This window comes from Rhopilema esculentum, chromosome 5, assembly GCF_057945365.1.
Source record: "Rhopilema esculentum isolate cy_ngs chromosome 5, ASM5794536v1, whole genome shotgun sequence".
Classification (NCBI taxonomy): domain Eukaryota; kingdom Metazoa; phylum Cnidaria; class Scyphozoa; order Rhizostomeae; family Rhizostomatidae; genus Rhopilema; species Rhopilema esculentum.
In genome coordinates this window covers 5677353-5697977 of record NC_142819.1, presented here as the reverse complement: position 1 = coordinate 5697977, position 20625 = coordinate 5677353, and the positions used below count along the sequence as shown (strand labels likewise).

The following is a 20625-nucleotide window of genomic DNA, read 5'->3' as shown; positions in this document are numbered from 1 at the left end:
ACAAAAACAACATTTTTCAGATATAAAATAATAATGTGAAAATGATCGCATTTATGGGGAATCCTGATTATAACCATTAAGTGCACTAATAAATGCCTGGGGCGTTTAAAGTTTTACATGTTTGCTGCGATATAAAACTTTGTGAATGCTGCCAAATGGGCCAAAAATTAGAAGATTTAAACGAGAAAATAACTTTAAAAAGCCATATTAAAAAAATCCTTAAAAACCTGCAAGTGTAGCTCCTATAAGCCAAATAGCTACATTTTATTGGGTTGCATTCACTTAAAATACGATTGACTTTGTATCGAGAGATTTTGCTGTGGCAGTAGCATTGTTTAGAAACGGTTCTACAAAAGCAAAGAAAACTCGTACCTCGTGTTGCCATAACAGCTCTGAGGTCATCGCCTTCCACAAGGAGCTTGTATGTCTCCCCTGCTTCTTTTTTAGCTTCATCGGCATGCACTATTGCCCGACTGACATTTGCATATCCCTAGAAAAGCATCAAACATTTAGGTGCTGTAAAATAATTCCAGGCACGGTATTATTCCAGCCTAAATTAAGAGAGAAAAATTGCCAGGAGCCATGCTTTTTTAGGCCTAAACATTAGCTAGTGGAAATTTTTCATTTGATTCTTAATGCTAATTAAAGAAGAGAGATAAAAATTGAAACAATATGAAAAAACAAAACAGTTTAGAACTGACTGTGTTCAAATTAAGATACGGCAATTTCATTTTCATAAATGGCTAAAATTAATAAAATAATTCAAAGATATGCGTTAATATTAAAACAACTGAGATAATGAAGAGTACAACAAGGGGGCAGTTGCAGAGTAATAACAATCATAAAATAACAAATCTATTTTGCGTCCTTCGATTACTACTTCAGAAAAAGGTTAGACGGCTTCTCTAATCCGATAAAAGTGGTTTGGAGGGTTTTCCATTCTTATTTCATCAAGATTTCTTAAAATAGACACTGCTTGAACACTTTTTGTTTTAGATTCATTGCTTATCAAAGACTATTTATTAAGCGTTTTACAAATTTACGACGGTAACTTTGAAAATACTAGGCATACGATTATCCAGAAATATGCATCAACCTGTTGCAATCTGGTCTATTTGACGTATCTGATTGCTAAAAACTAACACTAGCCAAGAATACTAGATATCTTTTTAATTTTCGATCTCTTCTACAAATAAATCAAAAAAATAAATCATAGCCCATGCCAGTAGAGTTCTAAAGCGATGACGTCACAAAATCTATTTTTAGAATTTTTTAATTTAGATCCCATAACCCAAAAGAGCATCATGAAATAACTCTAAATGTGCAAAATCAGGCAAGTGTATTACGAAATAGCAGAGATATGGCCACATGTTTATTGGTTCTCTCCCCATCAAACCTCTGTATTTTGGTCTCGGTTCATAACTTTATGAACAGTGATTCGTTAGCAAACTTCAAATCTCTCATTAGCCATATCTCAACCGATTTTAGACATATTTGGCCAATTTTGCCTATTTGAAAGTATTTCATGGTGATCTTTTACGCTATGTGGTTAAAATTCAAAAATTCTAAAAATAGGTTTTTGATGACGTCATATTTTAGAACTCTATAGCAGCACAATAAGAACAAACTACCGTACTTAGAACAAACTACAAAGAATAAAGTATATATGACATATAATAGACTAAAACATTTCTATGACAGACAATAATAAAATCTCTGACAAATATGGTCAAGATAGATGTAGAGAAACTGGGAACACATACCAAAATAAATTAGACATGTTTTAACCTTATATGCCTTCAAGAGAAAATTAGAGAGACGACATAACCCGGTACATTAATAACATTGAATTCTCCTGTAAGCATATCAGTAACATTGAATACATCGATTGAAATACATATCAATCACGTTAGGTGTATCATGTTGTCGTGTGCCTTTGTTGTTTGGTTTCAATAGGCTTTCATTTAGATATCATTTGTATAATACAAAAATTGAGAATACCTTGACCAATACTGATGGAAGTGTTCCCTTCAGTGACTGCATAACATAATACATAGAGCTTTTGTTTGTTTCTTGTGGGTACAATGTAATAATGTCTTTGCCATGAACCGATACATGCTAAAGAAAGAAAAATTGCCTGTCTCAGTTTACTATCATTTAAAAATACTGCGCTAGATATCAGACAACGTCAATTCTGAAGAATTTTTCCTGACTTAATTATTAAAATTTAATCTTTTGCGTAGCCATTATCATGTAATTTACAGCTTATCCTTTTCTTGACAAGACGTAAAAAGACCTGATTGCCCAAGGTTAGCATACAAAATTAAACAAACCTAAGAATTTTTTAGTAAATATAATTTGTGTGTATTTCTTGTAGATGTGTTTTTAATTTTGTTTTGTTACGTGTTATTCATGTTAATGGCTGCGGAGTTGTCATGGTACCGTGCACTTCATGGTATCGCTCTTGTAGTGTAATCAAGTAGTTTCTACATAGTATAATGAATAGCTTGTAATTGTAAAATTTTTCATTGAATATAAAAAATCATGCCATTGTAGTCCAGACAAGTTTTGATAAAACATAAAACAAAAAAGATGTATACTAGCTTATAATCACAAATCAAAACAAAATGACTTAAACCTTTCACCAGAGTTCTACAATCAACCGGCTCCTGTCCTGCAGAAGACATAAAAAATTAACGAAAACCACTGAAAATTACCTGTGGCTTGATCTTCAATTTTGGCGCAGTACAAAGAGCAAATTTGATCGAGTAGGCATCTATTTCAAGCTGGAAGAAAGAATGCTCTTAGATAGCTTGACATAAGAACAAAGAATGACAGTAAAAACTATGGATTTTAGAAATTGTTCCTCTCTGAACACGTATGGATTCTTTCAAAACACAGACATGCCTACAGCAAAAAAACACGACGAATGTTTTATTTCTAGTGACAAGAGCTCTTGGCATGTTCTTATTGCTTGCTAGATATTGGAGGGAAAGGGATGTAATTTTGATCAAAGAAAAAATTGCATGTTATTTAAGAGACAATCAAAAAGTTTATCTTTCGTTTGGGTCAAGTCCCACTTTAAAATAAAAACTAAAAATTTCGATGTCAATTTTAAGTAAAGAACCAGTCGAAATTTTGCTTTGATAATAACATGATGATAGCAAGAAGAAATACGAGAAAAAACGTCAATATATAATCTTAAAATAAGCAACTATGTTATCTATGTAATCTTAAAATAAGAACTTTTAAATTGAAAACAAAGAATCAGTGACCACAAATTATAATCTTATGATAAATGCTTGCAAAAGGTGTGAAGAACATTTTTTTAGTTGTTTATGTTAGGGAAAGGCTCAGGGGCCTAAACAAGAGAAAGAGATAAAGGATTAGGAGGAAAAAAAGAAAGATCACATTTGTTTTCTTTTGTTTTGAATATTGATATATCTAAGTGACAAGTTAAAGTGCCTTGGCTTAATAACAATCGATGTGACTAGCCATTTCATCAACATTTATCAACAAATGAGATGCAGCCACGTTGAGTGGAACACTAAGAAGCTGCCTTGCTGACGATGGTCAGCAAGCATACATAATACTGTCTAAGGGCCAATATTTGAACACTATTGGCTCTGGATTGCAGATCAATCAAAAAACTGTATTGGATAATAGGCTTACCTTCAATAGTCGAACACGATTTAAGTCGACTTTTATTAATAAATAACACGAGTCCGGAAGGAAGCACTCTTCAATGTATTCGCATATCTGCAAAACATAAAATTATTTGCGACATAAAGTTTCTGTAATATTCAACAATAAGAGATTCTGAGGGAGACAGATAAGAAAAACACCAAGAGCCTGGATGTAATTCTATAGCTTGTTACACTTGCTAACGAAATAGAGTTCGCTACCAAATTCTTGTAAGCCTAAAAATATCAAGCAAGTATGTGGAAACATGTGTACAGAGAAAAAATAAATTAGTCAACATTCTTCGTGTCTTTACTTGCGTGTTATGCAAATCAGAAAAAATTATGAAAATTTAAAGAAGTGAAGCGTCAAAAAGTGATCAAGACACAGGCTATACTATGAAAAAAGATGACAGAGAAGAAGAAATCTTGTTACAGAATAGATATATGACAAAACAACAACAAAGTTAATGAGGATGTTACTTGATTATTCTGCATTTCGCAAAAAATTGAAAATCATTTAATTGAAGGAAGTTTGATGTTAGGGAAGTATACATCTTGGCAATGTTTTAGCCTAGGCTGCTAATGCGAAATGATATTGGGAATCAAGCTTTTTAATTCACATACCACTACTGTATTAAGAAAAATAGATTAAAATAGCTTAGAGTTGAGATAGTTTAACTTACAAAGAAAGGATAGATTCAAAATCTGGCAGTCGATTTATAGACGAAAAGATTTTCAAAATTGGGACAGGTGATTTACAGAAAACGTCGTAAAAATGCGAAATAACTTTTCCTGTCTCTAGCCAATCAATAATTTTGCCAGTAATATTGGGAATTTGTACCAACTATGACGCTAAAAAATGTTCCACAAAAAATTAAAAATTACCTCGCCTAATGTTGTCTTCTCAATCCTCCCTTTTACCACTCTCGCAGCCTCGATATCATTGCTAACATCAAGCGGTGCAGCTATGATGGGGGTACTGATGTTCTTGGATGCGTTGATGATTTCTTTTATGCGTGGTACACCAAGCGTGATATCGAAACAGGGCGTCAAGGAAAAACATACCCTACAAAAACTGGATTAAACAACCATTGACAAATGATTTGAGCAGACGTAAATACTAAATGACAAGTGACCAACGAATTGACAAGAAAGGGACATGTCTTTGCTTTTTCTAAAGACGATTAAAAAAGCTTTTTGTAGCGCAAAATGCAAAAAACAGATACTTAAATCGGAAGGATACTCATGGTAGCAACACCAGCAAAATGAAAGGTTTTGAGTGTCATTTGAGTGCCAGGCTCACCAATCGACTGCGCACAAACAGCTCCAACGGCTGAGCCAGGTTCTATTTTGGATCGCATGTATTTGTCTAAACACACCTGAAGGACTTTTCTAAGCTGAGACTCAGTCACTCGGTCTACCTGGTACAAAACTAAATAGAAAAAGTTTGGCACATTAAGTACTTCAAATAAAGAAAATCTACAAAAAAGGACAAAACAACTGCGTTAAAGGAAAATTTATGAAAATTTTTGTGAATAAATAAAGAAAACATAGTTATCCTGTCGCTTTGTACGAAGAATGCCAGTACTCTTTTGATGCTTTGTAGGTAGTTTCATAGCATCGCTACGCCCATGGTTAGTTTTACTTCGTAATTCAGTTAGGTTTTTTTTAGGTACTGGTGTGAATTTAAGGCCAAAGTTAATTAAAACGTTTACTGCGTTCTGATCAATGTGTCCACCTGAGGTGTTTATTAATTTGGGCTTCGCCGTCTCTTTATTACAGCTACCGAAATTTGATTATCCGTTAGTTGATGTTCATACCTAAAAGAAACCTAGCTGAATTACGAACAGATATCCGTAAATTCTGCAGAAAACTTCGTCTTATAGAATATTTTGCTGAAAAACCAATGTCCAATGATGACAGCCTCGTAAGTCCAGAAAGTACATTCTGCCCAAATAGAAATCGTGATCCAATATTGGATATATACATAGACTTCCTACTTAAATACCCTATTGAGGATAAACTGAAATAAGCAAACAAAATACAAAATAATCTTAACAAGATGGAATGGAAAGGAATCATGGAACTCAAAAACAATATTGTCATTAAACAAAGCGATAAAGGTGGAGCATGCGTAATCATGGACTCTAAATACTACAGAAACAAAATGATACTACTAGTAGATGATAAAGAAACTTACAAAAGACTGGCAAAAAAAAAAGGCAGCCTAGTTCTCAAAAAAATAGAAGAACTAACTCGCGCACACGCAAACGAACTGACCGCGAAAGAAGTGAAATATTTAACAAAGTTCAATTACAAAACCAGCCAACTGTACGGACTACCAAAAATACACAAAAGCAGAATAATAAATGATATAATAAAGCAAACCAAATCAGAATACGTTGAAGTAGAAAAACCATACGATTTAATTTTCAGACCAATTATACTAGCTCTGTTACAGAGCTTGCACAAAGACATCCAGTTCACTATGGAAGAGAGTAAATAAAATATCAACTTCCTGGATGTAAAGATAATAGTTGAAAACAACCAACTTATAACAGAACTATACCAGAAACCCACGGATAGCCAACAATATGTTCATTTTAAATTTTGCCACCCACCACACACCAAACGGAATATTCCATTCAACCTTGCACGACATCATTGCACTATCATCGAGAAAGAAACTTCAAAAGAACAACACCTACTTAACTTAAAAAAAGCTAGACTATCCCAGAAATCTCATCGAGCATAGTATTCAGCAAGCAAAGAAAATCCCTTTAGAAGAACTTCGAAGCCCAAAGGAGCACAATACCGAAAAACTGCCATTAGCATTTATCACTACTTGCAATCCCCGCAACTTCGACATTTTCAAAGTTATACGTGAACCATCATATAGCACACTGCGCTATTGGCAAACCAACACTATTTAATGTTGTGCCATTTTTTTCTGTCAACCGTGATGACAAATTATACCGAGAAGAAAAAGAGCAATATTTTATAAGAAAATTTAAACCAGTATTGCATATTCAAGACATTCAAGACAAGATACAGAAATCACACCGCATCTTTCCGTCACACAAAACACAGAAATTCCACAGAACTCAGTAAATACATCTGGACCCTAAAAGACAATATCATCGACCACTCCATTTCCTGGCGCATCCTCTTAAAAAGCCATCCTACAGCAGCTCAAACAAAAGATGCAGCCTTTGCCTTAAAGAAAAGACCCTCATCATCTGCCACCCCGAATTATCAACACTCAACAAACGAAACGAACTTGTATTTTTTGCCGCCATAGAAACAAAACACTATTATATAACACCTAAATCCCTTTATGTACCGCCCCTAATTCACCTTTTGTAAAACCTCACACATTATGTAACGTATTATCTATTTATTCGAGGAATATTCCAGTATATCAACATCTCCTGAAGAGTGAGCTACTCACGAAACAGGCTTGTAGAGATAAACCATGTAGTTTTACTTTCTTCAACTCTATGATATGTATATATATAGGTATATGTATGCGTTCCCCGCGACCCATTACATAGTGTACTCAATTCTTCGTACACAAAAATGACCTTATCTAATCGAAAATGTATAATTGGCAGGAGCATAAAATTCTTCGATAGACGAAAAATCAAGAAAACAGAAAAGTCGGTTGGGCACCCGTATACCGGATGCCCCTTTGGTCCACAGTTACTGTCCATTCAAGAGAGTTTTCCATTGTCTGGAAGGAGCCATATCAAAATGTTACGAAAGTCTTTATATAGTGTCTGCTTTTAGAATGTGCCCGTTTGAGGTGCTTTCACTGCATTCATAGTAAGTTAAGATGGAAACATAATCAGCAGGAAAGGAACGCTTTCTCATTAACTGTTAAATGAAAGAAAGAACTTGAAATCTCCTCGTCTTTAAACTTCTCTGGATCTCATCATCGAGCTAAACTATTGAGCATTCATATTCTAGATCAAAGATTCAATAACTTTATTTACCATTTCCTTTTTGGTCTTCATTCGAGAAATACCTGAAGAGGAAATGAATTGACTTACATTTTTAAATTATTGATTGTGCAGAATCTTCAGTAGACGAAAAATATGAAAAAAATCCCTTAAAGAAACATCTGTTAATCTATTCGAAAAATACTTAAAAAACGATATTTCGAAGCTTTTGATGCCTAAAAATATGATTATCAGTCACTATAGCCCCCTGGTAACCTTTGAGCCAAATTCAAATCAGAACTAAAATTTACATTCCTACATTTTTAAGGTATGACACTTCTGGAAGTAACAGGATCAGAAACGCAAAGCCCAAAAACGTGGTATCAAAACAACAGTGCACAAATATAATTTGCTTATGACGTCACAAAAGCCTACTGTTGGAAATACCATTTAATCTGCAAGTTTAAACTTAATATGTTATAAATTGGCTGGGATAGGGGCATATGAGCATAAGATCTTTCCCCAGCAATTACTGTAAATTATTCGTGGTTCATGAAAATTTCAAATCAGTCAACTGTTGGCAAACTTCCGATCTTTCGTTGGCCATATCTGACCCAGTTATTGATATACTTAATTGACTTTGTATGGTTGTGGGTACTTTATGGTATACTTGTATAAGTTATATTTCTAAAGTCAAACATTCTAAAGAAATATCTTTACCACGTCACACTTGAGAACTCTATTTAGGCAGAAATTCTACTGATCTCTTAATGAGGTATTATATCAATTTTGGTAATCAGGATTCACGAAACTTTGAAAGTTAACAAATGAATACGCCCATACTGCCAATGGATTCACTTTGAGAAGCATTCACTTTGTAAAGGCGGAATGCGGCATGTTTTAAAACCCAATACACACCGGGTATTGTCTATATGAAGCCACTGTCTGGTTCGTTTTACTCCTTCCGCCACAACATTAAAGAAGTCTCTGAAAAAGAATAAACAAAGCTAAGAAACACGCAATGGCATTCGAAAACTTTACGTATCTGCTTTTGTAATATAATGATTTTGTCACAAACATAATTGTGGTGCTCTCTGTAGCTTCTGATGCAAGAAGAATAACATTGATAAGAAAAACATCATAAAGACATTAACCAGAACAATCACGTTGTTTAGGGCACATATCAAAGATTGGTTCAATTTAAATATTCATCAAGCAATGACGGTCTAACCTCCTAGAAATGCAAACAAGGAAGTTGAATTAAACACTCGAATTGCTCGCAAATACCGCAAATACTGAGACTTATTGCAGACCATATCGCTTTGACTGGCCTTCAGTCTTCAGAGATATTGCCTGAAGCCAACAATAATGCACGACTTTTGCCAACAATGATGCCGGTGGATAGCTTCAGGCCTGTACTGTCAGGATGGCTACGACAACTTAATGATAACAAAGTAACCCCTGGAGCACAGAAAATAGGCCAACTGCTTTCTTTTGCTCTGGCGGGAGAAAAACTTGTTTAGGAAAACACATAGATACTTCACTCCACAAACCTAAGTTCTTTAACAAATGCTCCTCCGCATGACTGCATATCTTTAGAAGTAAGGAAGTCCTCAACAACGGTCTGAATCTCTGAAGGAGAGAGCGCTTTCTCATTCCGGAAGACCTCTTTACTCTAAAACAGGAGCAAAATCTTAAAAGGAATTTGTCTTCAATCTCAAAAATTCTTGATCCTCTTTATTCACTCTAAATAAAAATCTTCTTTTGCGGGGAATTCGTATAATAGGGAAGGGGTAGCCTGCGTGCAGACTTTACTTTCCATTGCGAAGGAGTGCCAGGACGGAACTTGTAATGAATTGCATAAAACAACTAAAGAAATATTCCGAACATGTAGGAAATGATGAAAAGATCTGAAAAGGAATTGTCCCATTCTTAGAAATAATTTTGAAAAAAAAACAGATAAAAATGTAAGAATAGAAGACTACGTTTATTCAAACAATCTTTTGGTGGTACAAAACTTGTAAATGGCTTTGAAAAAAGCAAACATTTAGTAAACTAAAGCTTTTCGTCTGACACTCTTCAGAGTTTAAAACGTCAGAACATAGATCGAAAACTCTACGCTAAGAAATATATATACCCAGTTGTTTCTTCGCGGTTAACCCGCGTGTTGTTTACAGTACAAAAAAGGCCCTTCCGTCCATTCAAAAGGACTGCGTTCCTGCCACAAAAAAAAGTTCCGTTGTTTATGAATTTACGTGCCAGTGTGATTCTGACTACGTAGGACGCACCACCCAAAGATTGGAGGATAGGATAAAACAACACGTTCCATCTAATATTAGAAACAAAACACATCCCCAAAGAGAACAGCCACCTCGGTCTTGCAAATCCAAAATTACTACTAAGACCTGCGATTCTGCTATCGGGCAGCATTTGCTAGAAAACCCAGTTTGTGCAAAAAACTATAATGGCGACATGTTTCGGATTATTGGTAAAGCCCGATCGTCGTTCCACCTAGCAGTTTTAGAATCTATCTACATAAGCACGAAAAACCGCTACTGTGTAGACAAAAGGAGTTCGTTTTCACCTTAGGACTCCACTGGTAACATTCTAATAGGCAAGCGACACTGATTGGTCAACCTTTACAGTCATGTGCTCGTGTTTCTGATTGGCCTAGTTCGATCCACAACTGGGTATATATATTTCTTAGCGTAGAGTTTTCGATCTATGTTCTGACGTTTTAAACTCTGAAGAGTGTCAGACGAAAAGCTTTAGTTTACTAAATGTTTGCTTTTTTCAAAGCCATTTACTACGTTTATTGGTTTACAGATAAGGATGGTTCTAAGGCAACTGCAGAATAGAAAACTAAATACTTTTTGGCAAAGGCTGCAAGAGAAAAATGACTTGAACCTTGCAATGGGAAAATATCCGGTGAATATCAACAGGCTTGTCTTTTCCTTCCATGGCTGCAGGATCTAGGCCATCCTCCCCATATATAAACTGAACTATATCGTTTGTAGATGTACGCACAGTGCAGTCGTATTGTGACGACAAATCTTCAAGAGACTACGAAGAAAATTCATTAACAAAAGCAAGTCCTAAGAACTTTAAATATAACTGCAAAACTGTTTCCAACAGAAGATCAAGTAGTATTCATACAAGGAGATAATTTTGCTGCAGCTGGTACAGAAAAAAATATTGCCTATTTATGTTGTAATATCGTTGAGTATAAACGTGCATCTGCTGTGGAATTACGGATTCCACAAGGTTTGATATTCATTTTGTGCATAAAACCTTACTGGTGCCTCAGTAAGACGTATAATTTGTCCGAATTTACGGCATTGAGCGCTGACAATTTTTACAAAAACAGTAGGAAATGCAATGACACATAACTAACTTAGTTGTATGTGGACTATTTATCTTCAAATTAGAAGTAGATCTGGCTGCTAACCTAGAGCATTCTTACCTTGACAAGGCGTCTTTGCATGTAGCCTGTCTCTGCGGTTTTCACAGCTGTGTCAACAAGACCTAAAAAAACAAGGAATAAAAACATTGACGAAACCGTCGCAAAAATAATCAAAAATTCTCACGAATTGGTTACAGCAACTCAGCTTATAGCCCACAACTAGAAAAAGCAATTGAAATTCTCGAACAACAAAACGTAAATAAATATTCAAACATTCTCTATTTTACATGAAAACACAGAAGACGCTTTCAGTTCTAGATGCTGCACTGTTCTTTATTTTTACAAATTTGCTACCAATGTAATGCAATTGATAGTATTTCAATTTCTTTGTAGTTTGCGTCATTCATAGGTAAATGGGAATACTAGGCAAAAGTATTCTTCCCATCTAGAGCTCTGTTCTACCCAAACGCCTCTTAAATGGCAACTTCTAAATTTACTGAGAACCCCTCTAGTTGTAACTTCAATGCGTCTAAGAATATTAAAATATAGGATACTGAGCTGCATACTTTAAAGACAGTAGGGTCGTTGACATCGACTTTTATTTTACTTTCATTTTAAGAGAGATATCCGCAAAGGTCTTCTCTAGCAAAATGGCAACATGTATATGCATACCTTCTCTGCCGGCCATCGTGTGAAAGAAGAACTCAGTTGGAGTCATTCCTGTAAAGAAGCTGTTTTCGACAAATCCTTTAGCAGCAGGGACTTTTGCTGTAGTAAACAAAAGAACAAGACATTAGAAGAATAAGACCTTAGAACAACAAAGATTTAAGAAGAACATTACATAGAGAAAAAGATTGAAGAAGAGCAAGTCTATAGAAGAACAAGATTTTAAAAGAAAAAGACTTTAGACGAACTAGACATAAGAAGATTAAGACATTAGAAGAATAAAACATCAGAAGAATAAGACATTAGAAGAACAAAGATTTAAGAAGAACATTACATAGAGAAAAAGATTGAAGAAGAGCAAGTTTATAGAAGAACAAGATTTTAAAAGAAAAAGACTTTAGACGAACTAGACATAAGAAGATTAAGACATTAGAAGAATAAAACATCAGAAGAATAAGACATTAGAAGAACAAAGATTTAAGAAGAACATTACATAGAGAAAAAGATTGAAGAAGAGCAAGTTTATAGAAGAACAAGATTTTAAAAGAAAAAGACTTTAGACGAACTAGACATAAGAAGATTAAGACATTAGAAGAATAAAACATCAGAAGAATAAGACATTAGAAGAACAAGACCTTAGAACAACAAAGATTTAAGAAGAGCAAGTCTATAGAAAAACAAGATTTCAAAAGAACAAGACTTTAGAAGAACAAGATTTTAGAAGAACGAGACTTTGGAAGAATAAGACATAAGAAGAAAAAATATTTGAAGAAAAAGACAGAAGAAGAACAAGACTTTAGGAGAACAAGACGTAAAAAGTACAAGACTTTAGAAGAACAAGACATTGAAAGAACAATTTTTAAGAAGAACAAGACATTAGAAGAATAAGACATTAAAAGAACAAGACATTAAAAGAGCAAGACTCTCGACTTTAGAAGAACAAAACATTAGAAGAACAAGATTGAAGAAGAGCAAGTCTACAGAAGAATAAGAGATTAGAAGAACAAGACATTTAAAGAACAACTTTTAAGAAGAACAAGACTTTGGAAGAATATGACATTAGAAGAAAAAGACATTCGAAGAAGAAGACATAAGAAGAACAATTTTCAAGAAGAATAAGACATTAGAAGAATAAGACATTAAAAGAACAAGATTTAAGAAGAGCAAGTCTATAGAAAAACAAGATTTTAAAAAGACAAGGCTTCAGAGGAACAAGATTTTAGAAGAAGAAGACTTAAGACGAACAAGACCTGAGATGAAAAAGATTTTAGAAGAAAGAAAGCTTGGCAAAACAAGACTAGAGAAGAAAAAGACCTTAGGAAGATAAGGGAACAATCAGAACGATAATTTGATGATATTGATAAAATTGCTTGAATGCTGTAATGAAGGTAAATTGTTTGGAGTAACAATAAACAATACAAACAAGATGGCGGTAGTCAAGAAAAATCAATATAGAAAACAAACATTACTGCTTGTTTTAGAACTTCACGGCGTTCAAACTTATTATTGATACACAGTCAGCACAGACAGAAACATACAGGTGTTTATGGATTCCAAATACACAGAAGAACCCCATTTCCAAAAGGTTACCATGCTTCAGTCAGTTCAGTTCATAATTTCAAAATTCCGCTACATACAAACATTTTCAAAATAAGCTCATTAAGTGCAAATAAATATAAATGCAAACAGTTACAAGGATGTAAGAAAAAGTAGTCATTTGCAGTATGGTTATATTTTCTTTATCTTATCCTCGATTCTAAAATAAATGCAGCTACAGTTTTCTACCGTGTGTACATTTTATATTTTTTTCTAAACTAGATGATGAAATAGAAGATCAATATGAAATGATATTGTAGAGTCAGAATTGATCAGTTAAATGAATGCATGTTTAAAATTCTTGAAGCTACAACCCCGGACAAAATTGTTGAGACAAAATCTTGCAATTTTCATCTTTACGTTGTCCCTGTAAATTCGAATCGCCCCCTTCACCCCCCGTATCACTTTTGGATTTGTAGTTCTATCATTTCTCTTTCAAAATCATGCATTCAACATTGATTTGGGGGGGGGGGGGTTGTTTTCTAAATGAAAGAGAAAATATAAACTTTCCTTGAAAAGTCTCAACTCTTTTTGTCCGGGATTGTAGATTTTCAACAAAATACACTGCCCTGATTCAATGACTTACAATGTTTTTTAAAATGGGGAAGAGATCTGCCTTCAAATCCATCAGGAGTTCTTTTTCCAGAAATAGCTTGCTGTCCTACACATGCAATCATTTGTGATATATTGATGAATGAACCTAAGAAAGAGAGATATACAAATATTGGACAAGATGTAATTAACAAATGAATAACTTAAAGAAAACTAATTAATAATTAATTAAAGAAAACAGTTACTACGAAACGCTTCAGAAGAAAGACGAAAACTAGATGAGCAGCGAATCAGCTAACACTAGCAAAAAATTCCTGGCCGCCCTCAAATATGCTTTGTCCTTAATCAAGAGCCTCCCTCAAACAAACACTGCCCTCGCTAAACCGCCCCCCTCGACAGAGCATTGCGCCTGAACTTTTATCAAAGAATGTGCCCCGAACTTTCTCGAAGCAAATACCGTAGGTATGAAGAATTTCATTTCTTAAAATTGCAGTTATAAAAAGTGTCATCTTGAACCATAGAACGGCTGATTCTTTCCGTTATTAGAGGGATAACAGAAAGCGAAAAAAGCAAAAGGGTGTTATCTCATAGTCAACTCAGTTTGATCCAAAGCATGATAAGTTCTGCAAAGAACCTTAACAGGAATCTTCTACTTAAAAAGCGAGTTTTGATCCAGTGAGAAATCTACCCATTTTTTTCGCATCTTGTAACTTACGTCATTCGCAAAACATAGTTACAGATTTTCAATTACAAATTTTTAAGTGTAGAAATACACAGGGAAGCATTGCAAAGCTATGCCGAAAAGATACGTTTCCATATAATTTTCCTACATCAACAAAAAAACTCACAAAACATCTTTATCAGAGTTCTAAGCTATCATCTATGAAAAATACAAAAACAACAAAGATGTTCTTCCGACATAAAACAATCTATGTGGATTGCTTGAAAATATAGAAGAGAGGCAGGTGATTATTAGTGAAATGACTTGACTTTTTACGTTTTCTTACATAGATAAATCCTGAAGCTGCCACGATTCATAAGGATGAGCAAATGATTGTTTATTGAGCAATACTGTGTTAGAGATGAAGATAACACAATTACACAAAAACAAGTAAAATGCAAAGAAAAGGCTGAATACCTTGATAATAAATGGATTTGGCGTGGCATGAAAACAGCGGGAAATATACCAGAGAAGGCTGCTTTGAAGTGTTTTACAGGCATTGTCTAAACGAACAATGACAAAACTACGACATCTGTATTCATTACACATGCCTTGGTAGATTTAATGTATACTTGGGTCATGTTGTGTACAGGGAAATAGCAAATTGCAAAGCGAAAACTACTGCCATTCTTAGAGAAACGGCATACCATGAATGCAATCGCAAGCGTCAGCGATACTTGACAATAAGACTGTGTTTGTTAACACCGCACTGGAATACCAGTCTCAGTTCAATAATTGATTTCGGGTCGATTGCCTTGATGAAAGACTTAGATTACCAACCTCAACAAGACGGATGCTACATTGCAGAAGCCTTTAAGATTCTTTAACAAACGTGTATAGCGATTGAACTGGGTAATTTGGCAAGATACATCAAAGCAGCAACTGATGAAAGAGATTATTGGTTTCCGTTTCATTAAGTGTGTGAAGTGTAGCTGACACAACTCATCAAAGTGAACAGTGTAAAAGAAAACAATATTAGTCATCCTGCTATCATTCCTGATCTTGAAGTGCAATGAAACAGTCAGAGAATGTTAAGCAGCTACGAGTATAGTTAGATAATCAGAAGATTCGGGCAATACCTAAGAAGTGAGATGCCCGGTTGCTATTGAAGAAGCGTGAGATATGGAAATCTGTAGAAAGGTTTACTGAAAAACGAGAGGCATTGAAAAGGATCAGCACGGCTTTCACCAAGAGTGAATGAGAGATATTGCACTGCGTGTATGAGGCTTAACAAACGGTACCAGATCGCTAGTCGTGTAAGTTCAACAGTACAAAGAGCGAGTTTGGAAAGTGCATATTGAATTAATAATGGACATCTGAATTCCATATGCGAGCAACAGACAGTCTACTGCAAGATTCAAGTAATCATCTTTGGAAATTTATCATGAGAGTGAGGTCTAAATTTCTCGAACCTCGTTGCACGAACTAACTCCTTTGAAGAAGGAACGAGCCGTAACCCTAAACCAATTTTCATCGCGTCTTGGATGACGCGTTTTAATCCGATGTTATGAATGAAACAAACAGCTGATGTTATGAAATATTGAAATTAAAACTTCATCCCGTAGCGCTCGATTTGTGTTGAGCGGAATAATCAATAAAATATTTTCTAAAGAGGTTAAGAGGATAAGTTGTTACTGCTGGCATTGCAGAATCGAATTCAGAAGTTCAATTCGAGCGTGAAAAACGACACTGGCGAGGATGTTAAAACAAATATGCAGTGTTACATAGGTGATATATCTGGCTATAGATCTCTTGCTTGAAAAACCTGGCTACCAAAAAGACGTTCAAAAGAAATTATTGACGAAAAAAGCCTTGCTTGAAACCGCAAGAAATGGCACCTGCTTTAAAACAGGGTTCGAAAGTCGTGCTTGGTTGACCTGTTATGCAGAGCATCGACCCTAAAACACGGCGTCTGAATTAATTACGCAGCAAAATCAACCGTGATATGGATGACACCGATATAGTATTCCTTTCTTTCTTTGGATTCATCTTTATACTTGGCACCACTGGTAACATCTGCATACTGGCTGCTTTGTCTAAGATGAGACAACATAGAAGATTAACCCATTTATTAATGATCAATCAAGCCGTTTCAGACTTGTGCCTTGTTGCAATTTCTTTGCCACTACGCATTGCTCGGATGTGTGTTAAAAAATCGCTCTTCAAATCTTCAGTGATATCGTCAGATTTGTACTGCAGAATAACGGCAGGGACAAATGTCGTATTTCTTGGGGCGTCATGCTTCGGTGTGCTACTGATGACTTTGGATAAGTTTTTAGCTGTTCGTTTTCCTTTGTCTTACCGCACGGGGATAGATAAGCGACACTTCATTGCTCCAGTCGTCTTAACCTGGTTTATTCCAGCAGTCATCGGCTGCTGTGGCGTATTTGTTACCGCTATTCAAGAGAACATGAACGAGCATGGGCATGATATTGCTTGTTTATATGGCTCCATTTTCAAGGAAACATATGCTTTATTTGTTTATGTATTAACTCTAATCATACCTCTTATAATGATCTTTCCCATGTATATATACATATTGAAAAAGGTGAAAAGTTCATGGAAGTTTGTCATACCAAACAATTCTGAAAATTGTTTTAAAGATCAGCTACCTGGGATAGCGAGCAGCAGACGAGTAAAGGACGTGAATACTTTTCGAAAGAAAGAAATCAGGCTAGCAAAAGGAATTTTCTTAATTCTTGGGATCCATTTAATGTGCTTAGCACCGGTTGTCGTTCTCGACTTTTTCCACATAATCCTACACCGGTCTATCATGCACATTGCAGTAGAAATTTGCCTGGGAATCCTTTACCTGAATGCAGTGCTCGACCCACCTATATATGCAAGACATTCTACGGAGATTAAGCAGACAATGTTGAGATTTTTACTGTACTGCAGAAGACAAAGGCATGGAGCAAACCTCTTTACCAAAAGAAGACCACAGAGAAGAAAAGGTGTGACGCAGCCAACTTGGCCTATAACTGACCAGCTGAATCAGACCTATGTGAATAGCATTCATGAATCTGGAAATGCAACTGACAACAACAAGCAAACGACAAAAGAATCTTTTCAGGTTTCAGCTCAATCAAACTGATCATCAAGAAACAGAAACACTGCGTCGGAAAGAGAAAATGAAATCTCTTAGCTAACGCTTATGAAAAGCCACTGGTAAAGCAGCATCTAACAAACGCAGATTGTTTGTCAGAACAACCCGACGTCATAGACCTCATTTGGGTGCTATGCTCTACACCCGAGACCTCAGGGATACGTAATGTCTCGAAGCATGGTACAAAATGGTCCTGTCTTACAGTAACATTATTAGCAATGGGTGTATGCAACGTCTGAAAAATGGTGGCTAGGTGAAAATTTTTGTCCTTTTGAAAATATTTGAATTCAAAATCGTTCTGTTTGGTATTAAAGTACATAGATAAATAAAAGGTTTTTATCAAGTATACTGTGAAACAGTAATTTTTTTAACCACTGCATAATCATAAAAGTTTTAGCATTTTAAAACAAATTGCACTGTTAATTCCTAATAAAGTATTCAATCAGACATTTTGTTTTCAAGTCTTCACTTTACATACAGATGTTTCATGTTTCCTGCGGTAACAACCGGTATGGTCAGGGCATAAGGTACACAGAGATGTCATCTCTTAAACCAATAAGTCCATATAAATTTCATACAATAAATACTGGTCATGTATCCTTGCATTCGCGGTGCTTACCTACTGCTGTTTAACAAACCCTAGTACAAAGGCTCCGCTGCAAGTTGGAAAGTGGGGGAGGGGGCAAGGGCAAATTAAAGTGACATTTCACGAGATTTTGCAAGAAGGCCTTTTCATAGGCAGAAAAATTCAGGGGCATGCCCCATCGTTTTCGTGGGAAAAATTCAGGGGCATGCCCCATCGTTTTCGTGGGCCTTGCTTGTAGTGCAAAATCTTTGAAAATTTACATTGATGTCAAACCTTTTGAGCCACACACGGCCATTGTCAAAGGGCTGTTAGAGCGATGGAGCTCGTTAAGGCATGCTTTACCACAATGCTCACGGATGACGGACAGCTCTTTCAGAATGACAGCCTATATAGGAGAGCATAAACATTTAAAACATAGAGCATATCAACAGTATTGAGAAATGAAGGCAGTGTTCGAGGCTTAATTGTATTATCTATAAATAGAAAATAAAATTTACGAAGAAATGTTAACAAAATACTGGGTTACTACTGATCAAAACAGCAGGCATAACTTCTGCTTAAAGGCAGCATGACAATACCGATTGCATGCATGCACCATCTTAAAACTGCTTATTAGATGCTGACATGAACTCAGCTATTCTATGATTTGATTGGCTTAGACCAAGCCATTCGCGTCTTAATTGGTTTACACAAAGCTACATGCTACTTGTACTGGTACACTGCCTTTAAAATAAAGTTCTGATGTAGAATATGAGGCGGGAAACTATCAAAAGCTTAGGAGGGTTCAAGGTGGCTAGAACAGATATTTTGACAAAGCTATTATCTCATACTGTCACTTATGAATGTACGAAACCACTGATAACCTAATCAACTTACAGAACTTAAATACATTTATGCATTATTAAGATAGAAATTTAGCAATTCCTCGCTTTGTTACTCGTTATCTCATTGTTAGGATAAAACCGCGTTTACTATTGCTTTCATAAAAAAAAAGATATTGCGGATTAGACTGAGATTATTTTTCAAGTAATAAAAAGTATTCAAGCTGATAGCCTGATGACAGGCATAATGAAGTTAACAGTAACAATAACAAAAGTGGAAGAGTTAATATCGACCAATAGCAGGTACACTGAAACAGGTGACTTTGGGCCTTTGGGCTAGGAACAAAAACAAAACGTCTCCAAATATACCTTTGTTTAGTAAACTTTCCAACAGAACTCATCATTGAGTCTTAACAATCCCATTGAACTCAAATTCATATAGCGGCAAATAAGACTGTTCTAATCAACGACTTGATCTTGCTCGTTAGTAAATATTAAATCAGTCAAACGCCATCATCATTTCAGCTGTTCCCAGCTTTCTTACTTTCAGAAACTTAGGCATATAAATATATTTCACGGGACAATAAGTCAAAATGAGTTCTAAAGTATGTTATAATACCATAAATTATGCAGTTTTCAATGATTTCTATCACTGATATAATTAACTCAATGAGAGTTACCTCAAGCGTCTCCTCCGCAGTGCAACCCGGTTGAGTCTGCAATCTTCCATTTTCAAAGTCCACAATGAATTTGTCGCATTTAGCGTACCTAGATTAGTTTAAACACACTTTCAGGGTCTCATTAAAGATGATTTTAAGGATAAATTCACTTTCCTGAAACAAATGGCTAGAGCGGTAAATTTTCTACCGTTTCGAAACCTTTCTGATACAAAATTCACATGCTGTCATTTGATTGCTATTCTTATAATTCATCGTCACAACTCCCACTGCAAAAATACAATCAGAAAATATTGTATTCTAAAGGATAAACCTGCCCAGGGAATCTATAAATAGGGTATTAGTCTACATATATATAATAAGGCTGTAGAGATAACCCTATCTCGAAGGTTAAAGGTAATGTGTCCAGCTATAGCAAGCGACTCTGCAGGGGTTTTTAGAAACATGTGATTTTTCATGTCATCGCCCCAGTCATTACGGTCGTTCTGTTTATTTATCTTGCTGCGAGGTTAGCTTTTCATGTGAGCAGTTTTGCATCGCAAGAATACTAACCAATCGCAAACTGTTATTTTGATAGGTAGCTTGACAGGTTGGGTATACGCAGTCCTTTTATATGGACACATTACCTTTAACGTAGTTTGAAAGAAAGCTATTAAAATATTTTAGGCTTGTCATCAGTATATGACATTTGCTGTGGCGTATATCTGAACTGAAATCCAAAAATTACAAACAAACGAAAATAGACGGCATTCAATAAAAAAATGATTTTTTCGTTTGAGATTTATTCGAAATATTTCTGCGAAAACTTTGTTTAAACGTCTTTGCTAAACTTGGCTAAACAACCAATGTTTTTTGTCCTAAAACATCAATAAA

General features: G+C 35.3%; 2 protein-coding genes across 8 annotated transcripts in view; one reads left to right on the top strand and one right to left on the bottom strand.

The window, feature by feature from the left end:
- Positions 1-20625, bottom strand: part of LOC135690146 (DNA-directed RNA polymerase III subunit RPC1) — a 61603-nt gene that overhangs the window by 20761 nt on the left and 20217 nt on the right. For all 7 annotated transcript variants that reach the window (XR_010516582.2, XR_010516583.2, XR_010516586.2 and 4 more), the window contains exons 23-37: positions 19756-19843; positions 18528-18639; positions 13876-13989; positions 11700-11795; positions 11088-11149; positions 10532-10687; positions 9178-9299; positions 8543-8611; positions 7679-7710; positions 4927-5115; positions 4569-4720; positions 3673-3759; positions 2718-2786; positions 2002-2118; positions 373-490 (exon numbers count right to left, since the gene is read on the bottom strand). Coding sequence is in view for 2 of the 7 variants with exons in the window: in XM_065207624.2 (XP_065063696.2) it covers positions 373-490; positions 2002-2118; positions 2718-2786; positions 3673-3759; positions 4569-4720; positions 4927-5115; positions 7679-7710; positions 8543-8611; positions 9178-9299; positions 10532-10687; positions 11088-11149; positions 11700-11795; positions 13876-13989; positions 18528-18639; positions 19756-19843 (1583 nt within the window). In the remaining 5 variants the exon portion in view is untranslated. The remainder of the gene's footprint in view (positions 1-372; positions 491-2001; positions 2119-2717; positions 2787-3672; positions 3760-4568; positions 4721-4926; positions 5116-7678; positions 7711-8542; positions 8612-9177; positions 9300-10531; positions 10688-11087; positions 11150-11699; positions 11796-13875; positions 13990-18527; positions 18640-19755; positions 19844-20625) is intronic.
- LOC135690149 (adenosine receptor A3) lies at positions 15132-18218 on the top strand. Its single transcript, XM_065207628.2, has one exon. It carries the CDS (start codon positions 16508-16510, stop codon positions 17654-17656), a length of 1149 nt encoding a protein of 382 aa, XP_065063700.2. The 5' UTR covers positions 15132-16507; the 3' UTR covers positions 17657-18218.